This window comes from Mus musculus, chromosome 14 (genome assembly GCF_000001635.26).
Source record: "Mus musculus strain C57BL/6J chromosome 14, GRCm38.p6 C57BL/6J".
NCBI lineage: Eukaryota > Metazoa > Chordata > Mammalia > Rodentia > Muridae > Mus > Mus musculus.
This window is the reverse complement of record NC_000080.6, coordinates 68,493,566-68,505,894: the sequence shown is the minus strand read 5'-3', so window position 1 is coordinate 68,505,894 and position 12,329 is coordinate 68,493,566. Positions and strand designations below refer to the sequence as shown.

General features: G+C 39.7%; 1 protein-coding gene and 1 long non-coding RNA gene across 3 annotated transcripts in view; one reads left to right on the top strand and one right to left on the bottom strand.

The window, feature by feature from the left end:
* The window catches only part of Adam7 (a disintegrin and metallopeptidase domain 7), a 36,354-nt gene extending 27,795 nt beyond the window's left edge, over window positions 1-8,559 (top strand). Inside the window, exons 19-23 of the mRNA NM_007402.2 lie at window positions 732-837; window positions 1,195-1,294; window positions 4,349-4,411; window positions 5,992-6,048; window positions 7,430-8,559. Of these exons, the coding sequence (NP_031428.2) occupies window positions 732-837; window positions 1,195-1,294; window positions 4,349-4,411; window positions 5,992-6,048; window positions 7,430-7,474 (371 nt within the window). The 3' untranslated portion in view covers window positions 7,475-8,559. The remainder of the gene's footprint in view (window positions 1-731; window positions 838-1,194; window positions 1,295-4,348; window positions 4,412-5,991; window positions 6,049-7,429) is intronic.
* A 476-nt stretch (window positions 8,560-9,035) lies between these two features.
* Gm31227 overlaps window positions 9,036-12,329 on the bottom strand; it is a 59,442-nt gene continuing 56,148 nt past the window's right edge. For both annotated transcript variants that reach the window (XR_874755.2, XR_383535.4), the window contains exons 2-3: window positions 10,355-10,503; window positions 9,036-9,775 (exon numbers count right to left, since the gene is read on the bottom strand). This is a non-coding gene — a long non-coding RNA (predicted gene, 31227). The remainder of the gene's footprint in view (window positions 9,776-10,354; window positions 10,504-12,329) is intronic.

The following is a 12,329-nucleotide window of genomic DNA, read 5'->3' as shown; positions in this document are numbered from 1 at the left end:
CAGACATTTCCATGCTAACTATGGCTTTCCTTAAGTATCATGGAATCTTGAAGTTGGTTTTTAGTTTTTTTATGCTTAGTCATTTTTATTGGATATTTTATTTATTTACATTTCCCAATTTCACTCCCTCTCCCCCCCCCCCAGAAAGCTCTTATTCCATCTCCCCTCCTCCTGCTTCTATGAGGGTGTGCCCAAACCCACCAACCCACTCCCGCCTCCCTGCCCTCACATTCCCCTATACTGGGACATTGAGCCTTCACAGAACCAAGGGCCTCTTCTTCCATTGATACCTGACAAGGCTACATAAATGGCTGGAGCCATGGGTCCCTCCATGGCTTCTTGGTTGGTTGTTTAGACCCTCGGAGCTCTGGTTGCTTGATATTGCTGTTCTTCCTATAGGGTTGCAAACCCCTTCAGCTCCTTCAGTTCTTTCTCTAATTCCTCCATTAGGGACCCCATGACCAGTTCAATGGTTAGCTGAGAGCATCTGCTTCTGTATATGTCAGGCTCTGGCAAAGCCTCTCAGGAGACAGCTGTAGCAGGTTCCTGACAGCATGCACTTCTTGGCATCTACAATAGCGTCTGCATTACAAATTGTAATTTGTGTCATGTTGGAAGAAGGAGAGTGAAAGTCCTTTAGGGAAGAGATAAAGTTGCAACTATTGTTAGCAATCCACTGTCCTAAAGATGATGCCCAGCTGAAATCCTGTTCATTTGTTTTTACATTGTAGGTGTCTCCATCATGGTCATTGTGCTTGTCATGGTTATTATTGGTGTTGGACTTGTCATATTACTAATCCGTTACCAGAAATGCATTAAGATGAAGCAAGTTCAAAGGTATGTCTGCATACTATTTGCAAGGCAGCCATCACTAAGTACATACTAACCTTGTTGCCACAGAATGTCAATGCAGGGAGATCTGAGTCTAGTACTAAAGATCAGATAAGAAAAACTAACCAAACTTTTACATTTTCATATCCAGGTGCTTCTCACTGTGGCTCTTAAACTTTATTACATGTTGAAAATCTGTATAATTCTTTCATTAAAAAAATGAGTATTCCTTTCTCTCTGAGATATTGTAATTGAACTGATAGAAAGTACAAGCTACCTATCACTTAACTTGTGTGTGGCATAATTATAATCACTTGTCTATACCCATAATATATGTCAATGTTCCATTTCCCCTCTTTACAGCTCTCCTCGAGAAATACGGGGGGTAGAAAATAAGGGATACTTTCCTGAAGAACACCAGACGAGGAGTGAGCCAATCTTGACCGATATCCATCCCCTACATGTGAGATACTTTCCCGTGTGACAGCTGATGAACTGTCACAAGCATGTTCATGTATTTTTATTATTGGGGTATTCTATTTATTCTTCTTAATATATGTCAACATGTTGATATATTAACTATGTGGTGTGTGTGTGTGTGGACAGAGAGAGAGAGAGAGAGAGAGAGAGAGAGAGAGAGAGAGAGAGCAGTCAGAGGTCAACTTTATGGAGTCAGTTCTCTTCTTTCACCTTTAAGGAGGTTTGTGGGTTTGAACTCAGGTCCTTAGGCTTGTGTTAGCAAACTGAGCGATTTCACTGGCTTCATCTCTCTGGCAAATAGAATTTTTTAATGTGGAACTAACCCTAAGCTAAGCCAAGTGGAAGATGCTTAGAAGGCATTTAACAAGATGTGCCATACAAGTGAAGCTTTCACTGAATCAGTAAGTGGGGGAAGGGAAGAAGGGAGGATCAAATAAACATTGAACAATAACCAAAACTTATTTCAGAAAAGAAGGTAGTGATTAAATAAAATAGTACCTTGGGGACTAATGGAAAAGTTTAGTATTGTAAATTGTTTTTTAAGGTATAAAACAATTGGAATAAAATTCAGGACAATTGAAATTGTATAAACTATGTTCTCAAAATAATATTGTATTAGAAATTATAAAACAAAAAGGGACTAGAAAAAAATCTCAATTAGAACATTTTTCTGAAACTCTAAGTAACTCCCATATCACACGAAAAACACATAGCCTAGGCTAGCCTCAAATTCAAGGCTGTTCTCATTCCTGAGGCTCCTGAGAGCTGAAAGCCACATACCACCATTATACCTGGCCAGGCATTTTGTGTTTGTAACTGATGAAGTAAGATTACCCTAACAAAATGATAAAATGTCTGTTAGTACCCAAGTCTTGAGAAAAGGATGGAGAGCCTACAATATTTTTTATATTAGTCAGCTGTCTTTAGATACACTGCCAATTAAAATAGAGTAATAAGTCTTTTATAAAAGATGTATTTGTTTTTATTTTATGAGTGTGTATTGCCTACATGTATCTGTAGGCACCATGTGTGTGCTGGTGCCTCATGGGCCAGAAAAGGGCATTAGAGACCCTGAAGTTGGAGCTACATGCAGTTGTAAGTGACCAGGTCATTACTAGGAAACAAACCTAAGCCCTCTACAAGAGCAGCAAGCACTTCTGACCACTGAGACATCATTCCAACATATGCCAGTGTCTTCTAATTCAGAACTTTGAGGCTTTTTGGTGGAAGTCTGATTGCACAGGACTAGATATTTTGAACACTGTTCCTTCCAACAATTCTGAGTTTTGTCTAATACTTGTAGAACATCTTCTCTCTACCCTTATGATGCACATAGGCCACTGAGAAAAAAACAAACAAAATTTCTGAACTCCACTATAAGATTTAGGAGAGTAATTCCATCATTCCCTTAGTATATGATAGTTTATTATCTATTTATCAATTGGTTCCTTTTGCTATGCCATTGTTAACCCTGAGATAGTTAAATACAAATCTTGATAGCCTGTTTTTATGAACATAAAATACCGTATGAAAAATTTTCCAATGAACATGAAGAATTTTCTGGCATGAAAATACGTGCTAGTAGTATCAATCACACATAGGTGGCCCTGGGTTTAAATAAGAAAGTTGATGCACACCACAATGTTTGGTGTTTACTTAGCACTTGCTATATGTTCATTTCTATTATATCTTATGTGCTTTGCAGTTGCGTCCCTAATTACAATGTCCTTAAGATAGGTGCATTTCATGAGCTAAGAGTCAAATCCAAGTTCTCTAAACCCCAGGGGGAAAGTTGGGGAACTGTCAGAGATGCCAACCAAGGATTTACCTGGAGCTGGGACCTATCTGTTACTTGTCAAAGCTGCCAGTCTAGGTTGGGCACCATTATACTTTCCTGGGATCTCATCACACGAGAGACAGAGGCAGGAGAATCTAGAGTTCAAGACCAGCTTCAGCTTCACAAGATCACGTGTCAGTAACAAGACAAGCAAGATTACAATCGCCTTAACGGCCCTTTGGCATTTTTTTTTTTTTTGGTTAAGTAGAATACTATAAGAAAAGAAATCTGTTGATTATCAGAATAATTCAGCTTAATGTTGAAGATGAATGCACTATGGTAGAGTTTTATGGACTTTACAGTGAGCATTGGACTCTCAAACCTCTTATTTAGGGCTTTATATTACTTACAGAATTATATGAATAATAATCATTCAAATAATGGTTATTGACATATTAACTCCCTATGGAAGGTCAATCCTCTTCAAAACTGTGGTTAGGAGAAGACATCATATTTATGATAATATATAATAATATATATTCATTATATATATTTATTATACATATAATGAGTTACTTATGTATGGATTATGTATGGATATGAATACCTACACCTATATAATGAATTATATATATTCATTATACATATATAGTTGAAATATATATATTCATTATATATGTATGTATAATATATATACATAATAATATAAATGAATAATATATATTCATTATATATTTGTATATTTAATGAATAATGCCTGAATTTTTCTCTTTGGAAGAACTGTCAGACTAAGGTCTTGCTTCTGTTGGGCCATGCCTTCTATTTGTTTCACTGTCTCCTGGGGAATTAGCAGATAGTAAATTAAAACAAGGCACCTCAGTCAAGCACATCTGTGTATTCATAGTCAGTTTAGGAGCACCCAAAGAGCTTTGCAATCCAAAACAATGTAAGTGACCCTGGCCTTTCAGAATGCCTACAGAACTTTTGAGATTGGGAAACCAGCAGACCCACTTTGTGCTTCTCATACAACAGCATACTAAGAAGATGTGATCTTCTTCCATGCACGTTCTTTATAGAATAGATCTTAGATATACTCATTTGTAAGACAGCAATCTAGGGAAGATTACCATTTCGACATCTTTTATTGTTTGTCTATTTACTAGGTCTTTGTCCAGGGTTAAAAGCCATATTTTGTGGTCTTAGAAATAGTGATCCTTTCATGAGTACTAATTGGATATTAATAACATCTTTTCATCACAGACCACTGCAGAGTCCCTGGAAAGAGTTCCTTCCAGCTTTTCAAGTCCTCACTATATCACACTGGTATGCCTAGTCCCCTGGTTGGTTGTGTCCATTTGTGTAGAACTCATTCTCTTGTCACTTAACTGCTATTAGTTCCTTGAAGAGACCCAGGAACATCACCAAGATATTGGGTTGAATAAAGCTAACTCACTCCAGCATGAACATGTGCTTGGCCTGGTGGGACTAAGCAGGAGAGAATGTGTTTAGCCTGAATTCCTGGGGACACCTTTTGTTTAAAATGTTCATACTTGGTCATAAGCTTTGTTGATTAACTGTGATTTAAAAAAACAAAAAACAACTTTTAGTTAAAATGTGTAGTTATGGGTTTCAGCATGGCATTTGGCATGCATGTATTGTTTGTTTATCTTCCTTCCTTGCTTCTCATCCTCATTCCTCCCACATCTCTTGTACCCTTTTACCTCTGGCAGTCTCTTCTCTGATTTTGTTTTGTATGTATTCTATTACTGTCTCCTCCTACTGCTTTCCTTAAACACACTTTTCCCATCTCAAGTACCCTTTAGTTTTGTGGTCTATAGCCACATCCAAAATGCAAAGTTAAAAGCCAAGGACTACATAGGAGACACACATGAGATATTTTTCCTGCTGAATCTGGGTTAATTCACTTAACTGAGTAATTTCCAGATCTACCCACCTTCTTGCTAATTTCATGATTTTATTTTTCTCTATGGCTGAATAAAATTCCATTGTGTATAGTACAATATTTTCATTACCTCATTTGTCTATTGAAGGATATGTAGACTGATTCCACTTTCTTGTTATTTGGGAATAGTAAACATTGAGCATGGATGTCCAGGAACCTCCATGATATGGTTTAGAGACATTTGCGTGACTGTCCAGAAGTGGTCTTGCTGGTATTCATCACTGTAATTATTGAGTTTGTTTTTATTATTTAAGTTCTGTTCTTTAAATGACTTTCTTACTCATGTCACCCCAGTCTTGGCCCCAGTTTTTGAGGGGCAGAAACAATGATACTTTTCACCGAAGCCTTGATCAGCTCCAGGGCTCTGGACTCTCAGTTAACTAAGATGGTGAAAACAAAGAACTCACACAGATTCTCTAGTAATGACTCAACCCTAAGTGTATCTTCAAAGTCACACAGGAAGACAATTCATACTTAGAGCTAGGAGATGGACCAACACAACAAGATTCTCAGTTCTGCAGTGCTCCCTGGAAGGATGAGAGGCTGTGATCAGAGGAGTTCTGTCTGGGATTCTTTGCTTTCACTGAAAAGGACCTCAAATTGTGCCTAACAAAAACTGTGCATGCAAATTTCCAACTGCATTCCCCGCAGAACCTGTGTAGTCCGTATCCAAGATAGTTCTAGTGGGGTTCAGTAGACATGCATGAAACATCTCTTATGCGACATATTCTAGGAGAGCCACACCTTTATGAGATCTAGTGGCTTCTCCTGGGACCTTCTATAAGCAGAAGTGTCCTCGGCCTCCCCTTCCATTAATGAATTGCCTTAGATGATTTCTCATGGAGCAAGAAGTGGCCTTCTGTGTGTGTGCATTGTGGACATGTGTGCTGCTAACAATAGATAGTTCAGTTCCTGATAAAGCATACTTTGTGTGTTACAGAAATCTGTCAGCAAGGACTCAAGAGGAATTGCAGACCCTAAGCAAACTGATAATGTGGTAGGTGTCTGTGAAAGGGAGTGCTTCCCTGTTTAAAGTTTCAAGTGCTGGCATTCTTCAGTGTTCATTGGACCCATCCGCTGGCTGGAGACATCATCTGCATTTACCAGGATGTAGGATGGGTGAAATTGGGTTCACAGACTCTCTGAAAATTCTATAGAATACACTACAATGCATATTTACACTAAGACTTTTAAACTTGGTGAAAGGGACAAGAAAATATTGACACTGTCAGACTCACAAGTTGTTCTAGAAATAACAAAAAACAACAGTTTTCTCTCAGACTTTATTGGCCATACCTTAAGGTGGAGTTCCTTGATAAACTTTAAAGAGCATTATAGACTGGTTAGCATAGCAAGGGAACGCAGTTTACCAAATTGCTCCTTTACTAAAGGACTTTTCTTACCCAGCCAACAGACAACTACAATGTACAGCCATACACTGCCCCATTTGAATAACTGCTTTTATACTGGAAAAAGATCGAGAGAGAGAGAGAGAGAGAGAGAGAGAGAGAGAGAGAGAGAGAGAGAAGAAGAAGAAGAAGAAGAAGAAGAAGAAGAAGAAGAAGAAGAAGAAGAGAGAGAGAGAAAAAAAAGAAAGAAAGAAAGAAAGAAAGAAAGAAAGGAAGGAAGGAAGGAAGGAAGGAAGGAAGGAAGGAAGGAAGGAAGGGAAAGAAAGAAAGAAAAAAAGAAAGAAAGAAAGAAAGGAAGGAAGGAAGAAAGAAGAAAGAAATGGGTTAAAGAAACAGACAACTATTTCTTGCCTATATTTCTGAGTTCCTTCTTTCTCTTTTCACTTGTTTTTGTGAAGCTTCTGCAGTGTATTGGTCCCTGTGTTTTGCACTACAGAATATTTTTTGGAAGAGAATTCTGGCTAGTGTAGACACTTGCCAGGATGAACAAAGCAGGGTATTTACTGATGATCCCTCCATTCCCCTGTGAAGAAGGAGAGAAGACAGTGAAGACATGCCCTCCAGCAAGCATGCTATTTAGTGCCTTGGCATAGAATGAGTGGCTATCACTGTCTTTCTGTTGTGATGGGCCCATTCATGTTAGAGCATAAATAATCATGGCTACTATCAAAGGGGCCAGTGAGGCCAGGGAGAGGATTCAGCAGGTGAGGTGCTTGCCGTGCAAATCCAACCACTCAAGTTTGATATCAGGAAGGAGATCACATGGAAGGAGAGAGCCAAGTCGCATACATTGCATACACTGGTGAGCACACACACACACATACACACACACACAAATAAATAATTTTAAAGCAGTGAAACAGAATCCACAAAGCTAATTGCAATTTGTAGGTATAAATGAGGGACTGAACTATGTGTTGACAGATTTTACAGAAAACAACTCATTTTTAACCATCTGCTTCTGTTTAGAATTTGAACCTGGATACCCAAAGTGGCTGTGAAAGACTGGGCTAATCCTCCGTGCAGATCACCACCACATTGATGTCCGCTAACACGTTACGGTTGTTTTCCAAATATTCCTTACCTGAATTTATGTACAAGAGAAATAGTTTCTTCCTATTAACACTAAGTCATAAAACCCACAATCTATAGCACAGACATAAGCTCCAGAAAAATTGAATATAAAATGTCCAATTGGCTTTAATTTAATGTCCAAATAGAAAGTCTCTCTGCTGTAGTAATTTCCTACACAATATTAATCTTGTTACGTTTATAATAATCAAAGCTTAGACAGTGATCATGTAGAGCCTCACAAATAAGGCTAGTAGTTGGCTACTTTGTTAGGATCATTTTAAAAGCACTTACTTTTAGGTCAGGTATGGAGGACCAGCCCTGTGATTCCTGGAGGCTGAGGCAGTAGGATCACACAGGTTCAGGGTCTCTGTGGACTGCAGAGAGAGACCATGTCAAGACTGGACACCTTGGTGAGAACTCTTTAGCAAAAGCATAAAAATTTTAAAATGTGCCAGGGACATTAGGGAATTGCTGGTAGTAGAGCAGAAAGGGAGACACACTGGGTGCAACCCTGAGAATTAAAAAACAAAAGCAAAAACAAAAACAAAAAAACCCAGAAAGATCAAAACAGATGACAGTGTGCCTACTTAGATTTGCAAACTACATCACTAAAGTCTGCTTTCAATGAAATTGTCTCCTATGGAAGTGACAGGATGGGTACTACCCAGGGTGTAGAAGCTCCTACAAGCTCTGGGTTCCTAGGTCTATCTACCTTTCTAGAGGTATAAGTAGCCAAGAAGGTGACAGGAATTTTATAAAGTTCACTCCACCTCCTTGTGCACATGAGAGGTCTCTGAGCCCTCGGGAAACACAGATCAGGGTGTGCTTGGTGTTCACTGTCTTTACTGCAGATCACTGCAGGCTTGTGGTTGTGTTGCCTTTTGAGGGGATCTTTCCTTATACAGATGTCTGTGGGTGGGAGCACTTTCTCTCACAGTCTCTGCTTTCTTAATGGGAGCTGTTAAGCCTTTTGAATCTATAGATGATTTTTCCCCCATCCTGAAATAAAGATCTCAAACGCTAAATGAGAATTTTCTGATTCAATAAAATAGAGGCTAGAGAGAAAGAGTGTGCTGGCCTTGGTGATGCGTCTGTGGCTGCACTGCTGCAGTTTATTCTCCTGAAGGAGCCAACGAGAACCCTGGTGTCATAGCACATCACACGCACCACCTTTCCAGAGCATCCTGCTAGTGGTTTTAACTAAAGCTGCCTCTTTAAGAAAGGATATTGGCTTGGGGATGTAGCTTATTCAGGGGAGAAATAGGAGAAGGGATGATCTAGGAGAAGGAAAGGACAGATGATCAGGTAGGGAGAGAAGAAGGGGGAGGTAAAGGAGGAGGAGGGGGAGGAGGAAGGGGGAGGAGGAGGAGGACAACGACGGCAATGACAAGATATCCTAGACCCTGGGAGACAGAGACAAGGAACTAGAAAGGTTGAAGCCACACTACTCTGTGTAGTGAGCTCAAAGCTGTCTCAGCTACATAGGGAGAGTTTGTCTTTAAAAAAAAAAAAGGTTGGCTATTCAATGTAGCTCAGTGGTAGAATTCTGAGAATGTTATATGAAAAGTATAAGCATATTTGTCTCTTTCCACATTTTCAGAAGTCATGGAATAGCAGCAAATCCATGTGATAGCTACTTCAGTTTCATTGGCTGTGATTTTTGCTTGAGAGCTGGCCTGGCCATTGACAGTCACAGGCTCTTTAATTATATCTTAATTACTAATATCAACTTAGAAATCATACACAGTAATGTACTGTTATGACTTTTCCAGAATAACTAAGAAAGGATTAGTGAAGCTGCAGAGAACAGAGACAGAGCACTGACCCAGGTGTCTAGGAACAGTCTCTAGGGGCCAGAGAAGAAGTTGGGCTAAACACAGGTGTGGGGCTGTTCGGGTCAGTTGTCAAATGCAGCTACTAACAGAAGGCCACAAAAGTCATCTTGAAGTGAACTGAATGTCATAGGCAGAAGAAGCTGAACTCAAACTTGGGAGTTGGAGCAAGAGTTCTTTTCTTGAATGAGACTCATGTCAAGTAACTGGGTATCCAGACAGCTTGCCTGCCATCCTTTAGTCTGGGCTATTCTGTTTATGTCCAAGATAAGGGAGTTTTCTCTGGTGTGACTGGTAAATGCAGGAACAAGTATTCAACATAAAATCAAACATTTTCAGGTGTCCTTAGTGCTTGGCACAAATGATCAGCCTGTGCCTCCCGGTGTGCTGGCGTGGCTGGTCAATTCATCTGTAAACAGAATGTAGAGTCACTCTTTCTCGTTCTCAAAATGGAGTGACTTAGAGTAAAGCCCGAGAATTTATAAAATGGAGTCACTCAGAACAGGTACAACCTGAGCTGGTGTCTCCTATAGTGCAGAGCAGCTCAGAATAGACCCAGGCTGTTCTCAGTCCCACGACACCAGACAATAGTCTTATATGCAACATCAATGGAAAGGAGCACTTCTGGATTCTCCTGAAAATGAGCCATGTGATGGACAATACCCACATTTTATTATCATGTAGATTCTTTATAAAAGGGTCACCCTCCTTGGTTGTTTTTTTCTATTTTTCTTTGGTGTCTATGCCATAACTCTTCTAAAAAGCTTACCACAACTGTTATTCTATCTTGGGCTTGGCTTTTAATATATACATCTGGCTATTTGTTCCCCAAATTTCTCCTTTCTCTAATTATAACTATGTCTAGCCTTTCTCCAAGCTCCAGCCACGTGATCTCCCCACTACACAAAATCTCTGGACTTCTAACCTGCTTATTCTTTTTAAAGATAATCTTGGGACCTTCTCAAAAGCAAACCCTTTTAGATTTTACCTATAGTCCTCCAGGCTTGTCCAAGTGAATCATCTCACATCTCAGTGACGTCATCTAGTCTTCCCAATGCTGCTGCTGTCAGTACCCTGTGGGATGTTCTGTTTGGGATATTACACTGTCCTCTGTTGATGAGTCATATCCTGTTTGTCCTGAAAAGAGACATATTCATAAGGAAGTGGAGAAAGATGAAGCTTCTGGGTCTCTCGTGAGCATTGTCTCTTGCAAGGTCTCAGTATCTTTCAATTAATTTCTTCCCTATATTTATTGCTATTTCTTCCTCTGGACTGGGCATCTAATTCATGTCCTAGTGTATGCAAGACACACATTCTACTGTCGAGCTTCACTCCCAGACCTTTGATTTTTAACTGGCCTTCAATGTTCTGTAGGAAAAAAAAAAAAAAAAACAAGACCTTTACATGCACCAGTGTCAAGCCCTGTAGCAGAAAAATGGAACAAAGGTGTGCCTTGGTGAAATTGAGCTTGTAGGTTGTAGTGAGGCCAGGAGTGGACCAGCCAGAGGTCACTGGATAGAGAGCAACTGTGAGAATGAATCCAAGTATTGATGTTTCTATCATCCATACATACATTCTTCAGTGTATGGTCAGGAGCCATAGTATTAAGAGTGAAGACTGAAAACCAGCTGAGCAGTGACCATGATATATGTGTCACTGATTCCTCAGTTTTAGGTAGAACACTGTCCAAATCACTGACCTCTAAACTGTGCAGACACGGAGCAACTCATGGAAAATTGGGATGAAATACAGTGAGTTGAAACATGATCAAACACATCGGGGGCTGCTCACTGAGGAAACATGTGGTCACAGAGGGATTGTGAGGAGTACTCGGGCACCTCTCAACCATTCAGGAATATAAGGCAGAATATACATTTATGATATTTTCCAAAGGTTGTGGTGCTAAGGAATCTCAAATATGTTTTTATGTCAGTTTTGTGAGCAATGAAGCTGTGGTGCTACAAAAACGAATTATAGAAATGATCAGTGTAGATTCCTTAATGACTCAAAAGACAACAAAAACTCACCTTTGCGTGTCCCCCACCAGGATTCCGAACATATAATAAGCATGCCTGTTACTATGGGCCTCTCTTCAATTCTATCCCGGCAATGACTACAGAACTCAAAACTCATGTTAAACGTGCTGACATCGGAAAGCTACCTTCTTGACATTCTGAACAGAGAGAACTATTTCTAGCAATGAAGTTCACAGAAGGGACACAAGATGGCGACATAGCTAGCTAAATTTGAGGTGAATGGGATTTTACCAGACTTTCAAAGTGATGAAATAAACCTACTAAAGGAATTGCTAACTTCGCTCTCAATTCTTAGAAATGGAAATTAGTGTGACTTTTTCCAGCTTCCATTTTTTTTCTCTTGGCTACACACCTAAATCAAACAAAGGGAGAAATTGTTGCCAGTCTGATACCTTTGAATAGAGACTTCCAACCAGAAAAGCAAGTCATTTTGCTCTCAACTCTGAAGCTCTTGACACTGGAACACAACAGAACCCAATAATCCAGACTTCTAAATGCTAAAGGGAGATGTAGTTAATTTCTTTCTTTTTTTTTCTATACTATCTGCTCATTTATTTTATGAAGGTCAGCAAGTTAGCATAGCCCTCCGCTGCCATGGAAACCTGAAAAGCCCTTCTACCCCCACACAAGGATGTGCAATGAGTGGTCAAATGGGGGAAAAAGCTGGACACTTGAGGGACTTATCTGACTTGTGGTAGACTGTTGGTGACAATTGATGTCCTTCTGCTAACCATGGCCAAAGAATGAGAAATATTGATCAGATTCTCAGGCTCATTGGAAGCTTCCCGATCACTTTCTAACTGAAGGTCAAGCTTTTAAAAGGCTCAAGAACCTTTCTATAAGGAAATGGCTGTGCTGTGGGCTTGACAGGCTCCATTAATGTCTTTCACAGGACATCTGTAATCCTGAGCTATGTGTAATGGATAT